The sequence below is a fragment of the Leptopilina heterotoma genome, unplaced genomic scaffold (genome assembly GCF_015476425.1).
Source record: "Leptopilina heterotoma isolate Lh14 unplaced genomic scaffold, ASM1547642v1 Lhet_223, whole genome shotgun sequence".
Taxonomy (NCBI): Eukaryota; Metazoa; Arthropoda; class Insecta; order Hymenoptera; family Figitidae; genus Leptopilina; species Leptopilina heterotoma.
This window is the reverse complement of record NW_025110941.1, coordinates 575,944-591,027: the sequence shown is the minus strand read 5'-3', so window position 1 is coordinate 591,027 and position 15,084 is coordinate 575,944. Positions and strand designations below refer to the sequence as shown.

General features: G+C 29.9%; 2 protein-coding genes and 1 long non-coding RNA gene across 3 annotated transcripts; 2 read left to right on the top strand and 1 right to left on the bottom strand.

Annotated features, from left to right (window-relative positions):
* The first annotated feature begins 370 nt into the window (after window positions 1-370).
* LOC122502232 lies at window positions 371-965 on the top strand. The gene is made up of 2 exons (XR_006301623.1): window positions 371-796; window positions 870-965. It is a non-coding gene; the product is annotated as an uncharacterized LOC122502232 (long non-coding RNA).
* Window positions 966-1,049: 84 nt separating this feature from the next.
* LOC122502241 lies at window positions 1,050-10,696 on the top strand. The gene is made up of 6 exons (XM_043612187.1): window positions 1,050-1,059; window positions 1,461-2,387; window positions 3,719-3,912; window positions 4,192-5,890; window positions 10,151-10,423; window positions 10,497-10,696. Exons 1-6 carry the CDS (start codon window positions 1,050-1,052, stop codon window positions 10,571-10,573), a joined length of 3,180 nt encoding a protein of 1,059 aa, XP_043468122.1. The 3' UTR covers window positions 10,574-10,696.
* A 2,222-nt stretch (window positions 10,697-12,918) lies between these two features.
* Window positions 12,919-13,785, bottom strand: LOC122502240. Its single transcript, XM_043612186.1, has one exon. It carries the CDS (start codon window positions 13,783-13,785, stop codon window positions 12,919-12,921), a length of 867 nt encoding a protein of 288 aa, XP_043468121.1.
* Window positions 13,786-15,084: the final 1,299 nt, after the last annotated feature.

The window sequence follows — 15,084 nt, the reverse complement described above, 5'->3', positions numbered from 1 at the left end:
TTAAGTGGGTTAAAAGGGACGCTCTGTTTAACGACAGGGTTCAACGATCAACGATAGATGGCGCCACTAGCAAATTCCAAACCCCTTAGCGGGAAATTTAAAATTTTATTTTTAAAATTTCAAGTGGGTTATAAGGGGTGCTCTGTTTTACCGACTGGGTTCAAGTTCAACCTAATAGATGGCGCCACTTTAATTTTTAAATTTCGCGGGCGTTGCTATCCACCATTTTGCTTTACCGACAGAGTTCAAGGATAAACCAATAGATGGCGCCACTTTAATTTTTAAATTTCGCGGATGTTGCTTTCCACTATTTTGTTTTACCGATAGGGTTCAAGGTCAACCTAATAGATGGCACCACAAAAATTAGTGAAAAGATTTATAATTGTGTCACATGCCACGTGTGTGACCTCTAAGTAACCTTAGACCAGACCTGTTACCAAGCAAACTTGACAAACACCCATCGATGAGCAATCTTTTTACAACCCTATTACGTCGATACACGGATGTGATCTGGGTATATAAGGCCCTAAATTTAGATCCAAAAATCAGTATCTAGTCAGCATCCAGTCAGTATCTAATTTAAATCAAAGCAATCGACATCATCTCTGTACCAGTAGTCAGTGCGAATCTATACTCGTTACCTACGATTATCCCAGTCTAAGTAATACCCATCTCGTGTGTGACCGAGCCATTGTCAAACCTCCAAGCAGTAAAAATTGGAAAGGCGGTGCATCTGAACTGACTGTGGACGCACGAGCGGAGAACGGGTTTTCAGCTTCACAAAGAAGCAATAAAGGTAATTAACTAAATCTTTTCATCATATTCTTTCGATACAATTTCTATATCTAATAAACGCCTATTTGTTAAAGGTGTTTATTGGAACTGGTCTTCTCTCGGCAACATACAAATAAAGAACTTCAAGAAATCATTATATACTATTTTATAATAAATTTCATTTTAACTAATTCTTAACTTTTATTCATTGATTCTTTTTCCTCATTCCCAAATAAGATTTCTTCGGAATTTCTTATTTAAAACGAGGATAACAAATGTTAAGAGGTAAGTTACTTTTCACGTAACATACCCTCTTTTCTTGGTGCATCGGCCGGGAAAGCCATAAAGAATCAATGATATTAATTTTTCTAATTCTTATTTTTTCCAAAAATTTATTTTGAGATATAAAAAATATACATGTTTTTAACAATTCTAAAATTTTCTATTAAAATTTGAAACATTTAAAATCAATTTTTAAATCTTATTTTTAACAATTCTAAAATTTAATAAAAAATTGAAACACAAACCGAGAGAGAATCAATTCCAATGATTAAATCATTTCTTTTAAAAATTAATGTCTACTTCTAAGGAAAATATTACACAAGATAAACATACAACTCGATCAAAAATCAAAGAAAACCCTACTTTAAAACTTAACCCAGGAATTCCCTATTTTAAACTTTAAGCTACTGGTACACCTAGATACTCTAACGAAAATCCAAACCCTTTTTGCAAATCCGAATTAGATTCAGGAATTTGTCATTCATTATTTGATAACAATTCTTTCAAAACTGACGAAGAAAGTGACAATACAATTTTAGAAAATAACGGTTCTTTAAATTCTACATTACGAAATAGTTTTAAACAAAGACTCGAAAATTCCATAATTAGCACACACGACAGTGACGACGAAAACAGTCACGACGAGAACAGTGATAGTGAAAATTTAACAGAAAATAACGAAATGGCTCTACCAACAAATCAACAAGTATCTTTACGTGACGCTTTAGAAATAGTTCCTTTGTTTGACGGGACTAACATTCCAATCTCACATTTTATTGAAGGGTGTTTAAAAGCAGAGCATATGCTTCCAGAAGGAGTAGCTCGAAATAATTTAGCAAAATTATTAAGGGCAAAATTAAGTGGGGATGCGCGAAAATGTATTTACGGAACTCAAATAGCAAATGTAGGCGAATTAATAAATAAATTAAAACGCGTATATTTGCCAGTTAAAACAGTGTACCAATTACAGGGAGAATTAGGAAATATATATATGTGGGAAAAGGAAAATATTACATCTTATGCTGCGCGAATAAAAGAAATTGCCGATAAAATTGAAGATGTTCACAGGTTAGGTAATAACAATGCAGTTAACGATGTTTTTAAGGAAAATCTAGAAAAAGACGTGAAGCATTGCTTTGTGCGCGGATTAAGACCCGAAATAGAAATTCGTATGAAAGAAAAACCCACATTCCGAAAGATAGTAAACGACGCGATTGATATAGAAAGGAATTTAAGTGCTAGTTCAGATCTTCGAAAAAGCAAAATTAATGAGGATCATAAAGCTATAAAAATACACTCCTTACAAGATTCTGATTTACCTTGTTCAATTTGTAAGAGACGAAATCATAAAACAGAAAACTGTTTCTTTTCAAAACAACAAAATAAAACATACAGTCCACCAAGACAAACACAAAGATTTTCAAAACCCTATTTTAATAATCAAAATTTCTCAAAAAATAGAAATCCCTTTAACAATGGTAACAATTTTTACAGAAATAAAAATAATAACTCTAACAATTTTATGAATAAACTTTCTAGAAACTTTCAAACTTCACGATACAATAACAATAACGATTATAATAATAATAATAATTATAATAATAAAAACTATAATAATAATAATAATCAGAGATTTTTCAAAAAAGATATAACTTGCAATTATTGTAAAAAATCAGGTCATTATATTAATGAATGTAAAATTAGACCTCCTAGAAGAGAAGAATCATACAACAAACAACAATATTCTAAACAACAATCACAATCTCAATCACACCATATTCAAAAATCACAAGAACTACAACCTCATTTTTCGGGAAACTTGAATTCAACCCCCAGCAAGGGTGGACTGAGGGTAGAATAAATTTAAAAACACCCGTTTCAAAAGAACAAATTACTTTAAACAATTCGCAAACAAATACAATTCCCTCAATTATTATCTCTGCCGACGGTTTAAAATTTCCAGCTCGAATGATGATAGATACTGGAGCTGGAAGAAATTTATTAAAATTAAAAGCAATTGATCCTAGAATTCCAATTGACACAGAAAATATTTTAAAATTAATCGGAATAAATGATTTACCTCTTTACACTTTAGGGCAAATAAAATTAAATATTTTTGGTCATCAAACAATATTTAATATTATCCCAGATGCAGTCCCAGTAGACGAAGACGGTGTTTTAGGGACAGAATTTTTTCGAGACAATAACGTAAACATTAATTACACTTCAAAATGTTTAGAGATAGATAATAATCTTTATCCTTTTGTTTCCACAAAAATTTTAACAATACCAGCACGAACGATAATAACAACTACAGCTTTTCTTGACGAAACTAATAAAAATGAAGGTTACATACCAAGATTGAATTTAGGTTCAGGAATTTATGCCGGAGACGCAGTAGTAAAAAATTACGACAATAAAACATTTTTAAAATTTGCAAACACTAATGAAACTTCAGTAACTATTTCAATTCCTACAATCAAATTAGAAGAGTTTGAAGAAATCAACCCTTATACATCTATCACACAAACTCAAAAATTTGATAACAATGACATGACTTATAATTTACTAAATAATTTTTTAATATCAGAAAATTGTTGTACTTTTAATAAAATAACAATTGAAGACAGAATAGAAGAAATAAAACGTCTTCTTCGTTTAGACCATTTAAACCAAGACGAATACGATCATGTAGAAAATCTTATAAAAAATAACGCTGACAGATTTCAAATGCCTGGAGAACCTTTAGAAGCAACTAATATTTTAAGACATTCAATACCAACTACAGATGACTGCCCAATATTTTCAAGACAATACCGTTTTCCTCAAATTCACAAAGACGAAATAACTAAACAAGTAAATGAACTTTTAAAAAATAAAATAATTAAACCTTCTCAATCACCTTATAACACACCGGTATGGATCGCACCTAAAAAACCTGACTCAAGCGGAAATTTAAAATGGCGAATGGTATTAGATTTTCGAAAATTAAACGAAAAAACTATAGGTGACTCATATCCATTACCTCATATAAATGATATACTTGACTCAATTTCTTCCGCAAAATACTTTTCTGTTTTCGACCTAGCAACCGGATTTCATCATATAAGAATGAATCCCAATGACTCACACAAGACAGCTTTTTCAACACCTCATGGTCATTATGAATTTGATAGAATGCCATTTGGTTTAAAAACAGCACCCGCGACATTCCAAAGACTTATGGACTTAACATTAACTGGACTAATTGGAACAGAACTTTTTGTTTACCTTGATGACATTGTTATTTACGCTGACACACTCGAAGAACATGAAAAAAAATTTAATAATTTAGCTGAACGACTTAGAAACGCAAATCTTCATTTACAACCAGACAAATGCGAATTTTTACGACCGGAAGTAGGGTATTTAGGACACATTATCGATAAAAATGGTGTTCGACCCGATCCAAGGAAAATTATTGCGGTTAAAAATTTTCCTATACCGAAAACAACAAAGAACATTAAACAATTTTTAGGATTAGCAGGATATTATAGAAGATTTATTAAAAATTTTTCTAAAATTGCACATCCACTAAACCAACTTTTAAAAAAGGATACACCTTTTATTTGGTCAGACAAACAACAATTAGCTTTTGACACATTAAAACAACATTTATGCGAAGAACCTCTTTTACAAAGACCAGATTTTTCCCAACCCTTCGTGCTTACAACAGACGCATCAGGTTACGCGATTGGAGGAATACTTTCACAAGGGAAAATAGGAAAAGACAAACCTATTGCATATGCATCTCGAAGCTTAAGCGATACGGAAAAGAAATATGACACTTACGAGAAGGAAGCATTAGCTATTATTTTTTGCGTATCTCATTTTCGACCATATTTATACGGTAGAAAATTTACTTTAGTAACTGATCATAAACCATTAGTATGGTTTCAAAATTCGAAGGATCCTTGTTCACGTGTTTCGCGTTGGAGATTAAAATTAGCAGAATATAACTATGAAGTAGTGTACAAGGCAGGTAAAATGAACGTGAATGCAGACGCTCTTTCAAGAAATCCAATTCCTAACGAAGAAGAATTATTTAGAAATCAAAAGGTGCTCGACGATGATACATTTTTAACATTCGGGGATAATAAAAAATCAAGTGAAAATATTCACGACAGTAATAATACATCTACATTATTACTCTTATTAACTACTCTTCTTAACCCAATACTTAGTGATTACATTACAAACACACAATGGAAAACCATTCTCACTAGAGCACAACGAAAATTAGAAGAAACGGGAATTCAAGAAAAACTTACGGAAAACGTAGAAAAAATATTGCAGCCCATTATCAAGAGGTCAAGAGGTCGTCCTAAAAAATTAAAAAATAAACTTCCCATACAAGAAGACAAGGTTGGTACCAAAAGAAGAGGAAGGCCGAGGAAAGACAAGAAGCCAATCTCAGAAGCTGAAGAAGAAACTGATCCAGAATACTTCGATGAATTAAGAAGAAATAAACGACTTAAAAAGACAAAAGGGAAGAAGAAAAACAAAATCGTAATTCAAGAAAAACCAAATGAAGACAATGAAACTTACTTTTCATCCACAGAAGATGATAGTTCAAAAGAAGATGACGACATATTCGAAGAATCCCTCGATGAAGAATTTTATGAAGAAGAAAATGAAATCTTTCAAGACGCCATGGATAACGAAGAAATTTTTGAAGAAAAAGATAAAATACAAGAAATTGAAAGTGAAGAAAATAACAAAGACAAAGGGCGTAATCTAAGAAGAAAAGAAGAAATTACTCAAGCACCTCCTGTTCAAGAAAAAAAATCTACGAGTAATAAAATTTTGATAGAATGTCGTGACCAATTAACAATGCGAAAAGACAATTATTTATATTTTGTAAGTACTAACGGTACCCCTCTCGACAATGGATCTAAGAGTTTAACAAAAAAATCAATTCTACCCAAATTTAATAATTTACAAAAGGGTTTAGTAAAAGAATTTAAAAAGGGAAAATATTATTATTTTGCACTTCCAATTCAAGAAAATGTCAAAGAAAACTTAACTGATACTCTAAATACAATCAAATCATGTTTTAAGTCTTTACTTTCAATTAGTGATAAATTAAACATTCGGACTATTAGTATAGCAAAAACATCTCAAATTAATCACATTCCTTGGGAAGATATTAAAATTTTAATTCAAGATATTTTTTCAAACTCTAAAACAAAATTTATAATTTGTAATGGGATTACGCAATACCCTAATAAAGAAATTAGACAACAGATATTAGAAGAAAATCATTCATCGGCAATCGGAGGCCATAAGGGAGTAACAAAAACTTTAGCTAAAATTCGTCAAAAATATTATTGGGAAAATTTAAAATTAGATATTCAAAAATACATAAACGGATGTTTACAATGTCAATTAAAGAAATTAGTTCGCGTGAAAACTAAAAATCCAATGATTATCACAGACACACCTACAACTGCTTTTGAAAAAATTTCTATGGATATTGTAGGACCTTTTAACCCTCCAACTAAATCTGGCAACACGTACATTTTAACAATTCAAGATAACTTCACAAAATACTCTTTTGCAATCCCTTTACCTAATCATCAAGCTGCTACAATAGCAGACGCATTCGTGAAAAAATTCATTTGCATATTCGGTTCACCTAAAGGCGTACTAACAGACCAGGGAAGAGACTTTTTGAGCAATTTATTAAAAAGATTAGCAAAACGTTTTAGAATTAAACAATTTCGTACAACAGCTTTTCACCCTCAATCTAACGGATCACTCGAACGTTCGCATCATGTTTTAGCAGAATACTTAAAACAATTTATTGAGAAAAATTCTGAATGGGACGATTGGTTAGAATTAGCAATGTTTTCTTACAATACTAGCATACACGAAGGAACAAAATGCACACCATACGAACTTGTCTTTGGAAAATTAGCTCGTGAACCCTCTAGCGAATCTCCTTCTCAAAACGAAAAATTACAAACATACGATGAATATTTAACTACCTTTGTTACACAATTACACGAAATGAGAGCACAAGCAAGGGAAAATTTAATTTCAGCAAAAGAAAAATCGAAATTTTATCATGATAGAAAAATTAATCCCCTAGAAATAAAAAATGGAGACTTTGTATTTTTATTAAACGGAGGAAAAATTAAAAAACTAGCAAACCAATACTCAGGTCCTTATGAAATTTTAGAAATATTAGGAAAAGGTAATGTAAAAATTAACTTTAAGGGAAAACCATTAATAGTTCATATTAATAGATTAAAGAAATCAAAAATTAATTCTTAACTTAACAAATATAAAACAATTATCTAATATAATCTTTTCTCGTTTCAGATCTGAGAAGCAGAACATATATTTTCAACAGGAGTACTAATCATATATTTTTTCTATTTTTCCCAATCCTTATTTAGCAACACCCATTTTCCTCACCTCGGAGGAATGTATTTTGAAAATGATAATTACCGATAAATTTATCTTTTCTCAGATTCACATGAAATACAAACTCATATCTAAAACTAATTCATATTTCCAAATGATTATGGGATCCAATATTCTTTAAAAAATTCTTTGCAAAGTCATTTTCTGTATTAAAAATACCTTCCTCTAGATTCACACGGATATTTTGTAAATAAAAGATTAAAATTTTTATCAAACTAAATTTTTTTTTAAATTTACAATTTCTATAGTTAAACAAATAAAAACAGAAAGAAATAAAAATAATTACAAATTTTTTTTTTAATAATGCTGCAAAACTAAAATTTAATAACAAGAATAAATGTTTTTAATTTTTTGATGTTCTTATCTACAAGTAGCAAGAGATGCAATTATTAAATAAATTTTGAAATTGATAAAACGATTGTATAAAGAAAAACATAATACATGGATTTAGTAAATTCCTTTAGTAAAAACAAATCCATTTATTATGTCAAATTATATTCTTTATATCTTACAAGAAGAAGATTCTTAAAAATAAATCCCTTATATAAAATAACATATAAAAGACAACTAAATATTCAAAGTAATAAATTAGAAGAAAAGCCACTTTTATTAAATTCTCTTAACATTCCAAATAATCTAACAAAATCTTTAATAATTAATTATATACCAGAATTTCCAAAAATTTCAAATACAACATTTAAACAATATAAAAAAATTTTCAGAAATAACATATATAACCTTAATAACACTTTTAACAGAAATAATTATAGCGCTATTCAGAATTCAATAAAAATATCAATAAATCTTTTAAAGAAAGTTATAAAAAAATAAATTTCTTTTGCTTATATATAAAATTTTTTTTTAAAACTATTCTTCGAAAAGCATTGATTAAAAAAAATGGTTCCAGAAAACCAAACTTTTTATGAAAGCGAAACATTAGCTCCTATTAGATCAGCTTTTCAAGACAGACTATATAACGAACTAATACGACATATATGTTGTAGAAAAATCACAACCAAAAACACATTTATCAAACAACAAGGGTTAATATATTGCGAAGATTGTTATCCGCTATTCGACAATGAATTAGAGATGAGACAAGACGATCATTTAATAGCATGTGCAAATATAAGCCTAGATTGCTTTAGATGCAAAGAAGTATTATACAAAGTAGTAAGAAGATCATTATTTTGTAGACAATGTTACATCGAATTAAGGGTAATACTACAAGATATAGTTTGGGAAGAAAACAATTTATTCTCAATTTAACATTAGATAAACAAAAATAATAAGTACATATTAAATAAATAACAAAACAAAAAATATATATACATAAAGGATAATTAATTAAAATCATAAACTCACTATTCTTTACGAATAATCTTATAATAGTGACTTTATGAAATAAAAAAAAGAAGGAAAAATTATATATAAACCTTCTATTTTTTTAAATCTTTTCTACAATTTGATAAATATTTTAACAAAAGATATATGAACAATTAATATTAAATAAATCTTACTCAATCACTGTGAAGCAATTATGCTCTATGAGTTATTAACAGATAATATTTAACGATTTGATTTCAATACTTAGTTTCCTACGACCTAATTTCGTAATATTCTAAAATTTCGATTTCCTAATAAAAATAATGTATAAAATATAAAAAAAATTATGTTCAATCATTTAATATAAACTATGTACATTGAACAATTATATTATTGTACAACTCAATGACAAATAATAGACCACGAATAATTTTAAAACTTTTTGCAAAATATTAACAAATAATCATGTACTTTGAATAATTAAAATAAAAAAAAGAATAATGTACAACAAATAATGTTCTTCGAACAATTTAAAAAAAATTAACAAATATTATTAAACAAATTATTTTTAATTAACAATTACTAAACAACTTTATTTTACACAAAATATTTTTTCAAAAATTGTCCTATGATTTAAACAAAAATTTTTCAAAAATTGTTCTACGATTTAAACTAAATTTTTCTTTTTCTACGATTTATACAAAATTTTTTCAAAAAAAAAAACAAAAAAATTTTTTTCTACGATTTAAACAAAATTTTTCTTTTTATACAAAATGTTTTCAAAAATTGTTCTATGATTTAAACAAAATTTTTCTTTTTCTACGATCATTGTTCTTCAATTTACACAGTTTTTCAAAAATGTTCTACGATTTATGCAAAATTTTTCTATGACTTACTCAAAACTTTTTCAATTAACAAATAATGTTAAAAAGATTTTACTCAATAATGTTAAACAAACATATTGTACTACGATTTACTAAAATATTTTGTTGTTCACAATAAACACTAGAATAATGTTTTCTTGAAATTCTTTTTCTACGATTCTACGATTTAAAAGAAAGTTAACCTTATGTATTACGATATCGAGAATTTTAGACAAATCTTCTGCCGAAGCTTCAATCGCAAATTTTCAATTGTGCGATTGAATTAAGAGGGGAGGTGTCACATGCCACGTGTGTGACCTCTAAGTAACCTTAGACCAGACCTGTTACCAAGCAAACTTGACAAACACCCATCGATGAGCAATCTTTTTACAACCCTATTACGTCGATACACGGATGTGATCTGGGTATATAAGGCCCTAAATTTGGATCCAAAAATCAGTATCTAGTCAGCATCCAGTCAGTATCTAATTTAAATCAAAGCAATCGACATCATCTCTGTACCAGTAGTCAGTGCGAATCTATACTCGTTACCTACGATTATCCCAGTCTAAGTAATACCCATCTCGTGTGTGACCGAGCCATTGTCAAACCTCCAAGCAGTAAAAATTGGAAAGGCGGTGCATCTGAACTGACTGTGGACGCACGAGCGGAGAACGGGTTTTCAGCTTCACAAAGAAGCAATAAAGGTAATTAACTAAATCTTTTCATCATATTCTTTCGATACAATTTCTATATCTAATAAACGCCTATTTGTTAAAAGTGTTTATTGGAACTGGTCTTCTCTCGGCAACATACAAATAAAGAACTTCAAGAAATCATTATATACTATTTTATAATAAATTTCATTTTAACTAATTCTTAACTTTTATTCATTGATTCTTTTTCCTCATTCCCAAATAAGATTTCTTCGGAATTTCTTATTTAAAACGAGGATAACAAATGTTAAGAGGTAAGTTACTTTTCACGTAACAATTGATATATAATTTATAAGACTTTTTAAATTTCGCGGGCATTGCTCCCTACTATATTTTTCTACATAGTTTAAGGTCAACCTTATAGATGGGACCACTAAAATTTAATTTTACAAACGTTGCAAACTACTATCTTGATTTTTAAATTTCCCGGACCTTGCTTAAAAAAAGTAAGTTTAGAGTTCTACAATTAAAACTGATGTAATGTTTACTAATGCAATTAAAATTTATTGAATAAACAATAAGCTGTTTGAATTTAAATTGAATTACACCAGATCGGTAATGCAGATTTTTACTTTATCAGCAGTCGTCAAGGTAGGGATCTGACAAAACATTTTGACTCGATCGATAATGTAGGAATCTGTTTTACCAACCGAGTTAGTTTTAGGTTAGATCGCTAGATGGCGCCATTAAAATTTAATTTTACAGGTATTGCAGTCTACTATTTTTTGTTTTTAAATTTCCCGGGCATTCGTGTCCACCATTTTGTTTTTAGAACATAATAATCCAATAAATGGTGCGTGTTCTTGAGTGTGAAATATAATAATAGTAAGTAAATAAAAATTATATAAATATTTTATACCATTCTAACATCACTTTAGCATGTTTATATTAAATAAATTATTCTTCTAATTTCTATTTTTCTAGAACCTTTTTTCCGAACTCTGCAATAATATTTTTCTCTTGAATTTCTAGTTTACTAATATTATTTTTTCATAACATTACTAAACATAACCTTCAAATCTATTGTATTAAACATAACCTTAAAATCTATTTTATTAAACATAACCTTAAAATGTAAACCTTATTATCTAACGTAATACTAATGAAGGTATTTAATTAAATACAATATTAATAACAGTTCATACATTTATTATATTCAATATACAATATTTACACTTGTTTTATTTTAAATTCAATATGGTTGTATGGGCCACCAATATACTTCAGCCGTAATTGTCCAGAACTAATAGCTTCTTGCATTTGGTCCAAGCATATCGAGTCATCAGTGAACATTGGTACAAATCTTGAAGGTAGGAACGTATTGAACTTTTTATCCACCTCAGCGACGACCTTGACTCCATACCTGGTGTTGACAACCTGGATCTTTGTTATAGGATACTTATGTCCAGGAGTCAGCTCGGAAAGCGGCATCGTAGGTAGGAAAGCATCCATGCGACCAATGGCGTTGATTTTAGTTAGATCCATCTTTTCTTAGAGATAATACTTTGGGAAGTTACAAAACAGAATTACTAAATCGGCTTAGATGCCTCTATTTATACTCAAAAATCACGCAATACCCCCACCACTGCTTCTGCGCATGCGCATTACCCCACCATTACTTCTACGCATGGCATTATCCTCTACTCTTATTATTGAGCCACGCCTATTTTGTGACCTTATAAGACAAGTCTAGACTAGTTTTAACATGTTTAATAGTTTTACACATGTGTAATAAAGATAATAGGATAGGAAAGGGTTAATTAAAGTAAACATTAATAGACATTTAATACATTTATTCATTATATAGGAAATTTTCACAATCATTATAAAAATCTTTCAATGTACAATCATTGTCAACTTCATCATTATTTTCTATATTATTTTGTAGTACATTCGATGGTTGTATCAACCAATTTTGTATATTACATACATTTTTCACAGCACAGTTGCTAAAGCTACGTGTGTGATTTGTACATGTAGATGAACTTTCTACACTTAAACTTTTTAGCGACGGACATTTAAAATCATCTAAATTAAACACATTTAATGTATATTTTTCTAACCATTTTTGTTTTTCTAAACCTTTTACATAAACAGTAGGTGTACCTATTAGTACTTCTTTTATTATAGGTTGTAATTCTTCATAAGATACGTCACCAGCAGCCCAATCGATACCATGATAATTATTTGTAAGCCATCGATTCTCACATTTGTATCTTGCAGGTAATCGGCTTCAGGCATATGGCGGCTCGAAGAGGTAGACCAATGGATGAGCATCTTGTTGAAGTGGTAGAATCGCCAACTCTTTGATGACAAAGTCGTTGTAAGGACTTTTGAAGCATTGAATATCTACGACGTACGCCATGGTATCTGAAATAGAATAATGGCTCAAGCCTTAGAGAGACGCTCTCTTTATAGCCTTTCCCCCACCACTCCAAATACCCCCACTACCGATGTCGTCTATGATTGGTCATTATTTCCACCAGTCACGTTACTTTTTTAACAACGCCGCTGATTGGTGTATACTGTATAATGCGGTCGTGAATTATAAGGCAATATGCAGCTGTATTGGCTGGAAAATTTTCATTTGCTTCAAATTCCAATCGCACATCTACAGATGCTTGTTTTAGAAATTCGTTTTGTTTTGAGCAATCAATAACAGCCAATGGTGCATAATCTTTAAAGTTATTTCTAGTTAATAAAGGTTCAGATTCTTTTCCATAGTAGGATGGTTGAAAATTACAATACATATCATATAGTATGGAAAATTTGTTTTGAGTAAAATTTAAATTTAAATTTCCATAAGGATAGTACTGTGAGTTTAAGAAAAGTTTAACATTGTGAAGATTACAGGCATCAAATAAATTTGCATACCTTCCTTGATCTTCTTTTCGATTTGTTTGAAAACCAAGATTAACATATCGAGGTTTTTCAACTTGTGTTGAAGTTTTTACAGTCCACACATGCTTTTGAGTGGCAGGAATCATAGGATACTCATATAAATCCCATGATCTAAAACTCATTGTTATAAGTGAGTCTTTTTCAATGAATTTCAATAATTCAATTTTTTGGCGATCATTTACCATTAAATATGGAATCAACCATTCAACTTTATTAATTAAAATTTTAAATTCTTCACGCTCAGCTGCTCCAATGTTTACTACAGCATTGAGATCAGTACGAGATCTTGTTAAAATAAGTTCATGTTTTGCATTTACAACAATCTTTCGATAGTCTTCAGCAAAACCAATAATCATACTTAGTGGAATATTTACATCAAAATATCCAGCATCATTTGTTACTCTACTATCATCATCATAAGGTAGATAACCAGCATTTTCTGAGTAAATCATTTAATTAGGTGTTTGAGAAATTAGATTTTTCATTGTGGTTGTAATACCAACATTTTTAGAGCGATCAATTTCAACACCATTTAATTCATAACGAATCTCATTAAACAGGTAGGAAATGCCATTGCTAATTAACTTTGTATTAGTTACAAGCGTATTGTTTAACTTAACAATTCTGCCAGTGACGTGTAAAGTACTTTTAGAGGGAAGAATGTACAAGTCTTGATGTTGAACTGCAATTCGAATCTCGTCACTGTTATTAAATGCTGATGACACGTATGGTTGCCATTGAACTGCGTAAAACCGAGGTACTACTCAACAAACCGATCTATGTGGGGTTAAGTGTGCAAAACGCTTATTTACGATGTTCACTACGGGTATATGTTAAAAAAATACGGCGACAATTGTAAACTGATGTATACCGATACAGACAGTCTAATCTACAAAATTAAATGTAAAGATGTCTTCAATGACATGAAAAATGACATCAAAAAGTTTGATACGTCAGACTATCCCGCAAACAACGTGTACGGCATTCCGCAAGCCAACAAAAAGATTATGGGTCTAATGAAAGATGAATGTAACGGCAAGATCGTTACCGAATTTGTTAACTTGCGGAGTAAGATGTACAGCGTACGTGTTGAAGGTCAAGACTTTATTAAAAAAGCCAAAGGCATTAAATCCGGCGTTGTGAAAAAATCGATTCACTTTGATGATTATGTAAAATGTCTGCGAGATTTCGACATTCAAACTCGAACACAGTATAATATAAGATCACGACTACACAACCTTGAGACTGTAAAACAAATAAAACTAGCTTTAAGTCCGCAAGACGACAAACGGTATTTGTTACCGGGGAGTACCGACACTCTACCGTGGGGACATTATGCGATCCCCACAATCGACGAATTATTTTGTAAAACATGATTGTAAAAAATAAAATGTTTGTTAATAAATAATGCAATTATATACAATTTCCATGTGTTTTTATTTAAAAAATCCTTCCATATATACATAATAACATGATTAAAACTTATATTAATGTAATATAATTTAAATGTGCAAATCGCCCCCAGTAATTTAACGCAAATGCCAATCAGCCAGCAAAGCAATCAAAAATTAATGTTAGCGAAGAATCTCTTTATAAATAAAAACTACTTCCAACAACAGACCTTCACAATGCCAGTGCCAACTGATTTAATATTGATTCATTATTGATTCATTATTGATTTAATATTGATTTAATATTGATTCATTATTGATTCATTATTGATTCATTATTGATTCATTATTGATTCATTG

What these genes read in the sequence shown, in the direction of transcription:
- LOC122502241 (XM_043612187.1), top strand. An exon ending in TGATTTACCTTGTTCAATTT is followed by an intron (nt 2,388 to 3,718) that starts GTAAGAGACGAA and finishes TTCTTCGTTTAG; the next exon opens with ACCATTTAAACCAAGACGAA. An exon ending in TCAAGAAAAAAAATCTACGA is followed by an intron (nt 5,891 to 10,150) that starts GTAATAAAATTT and finishes TGGGTATATAAG; the next exon opens with GCCCTAAATTTGGATCCAAA.
- LOC122502240 (XM_043612186.1), bottom strand. Translation starts at nt 13,785, where the DNA reads ATGATTTACTCAGAAAATGCTGGTTATCTACCTTATGATGATGATAGT.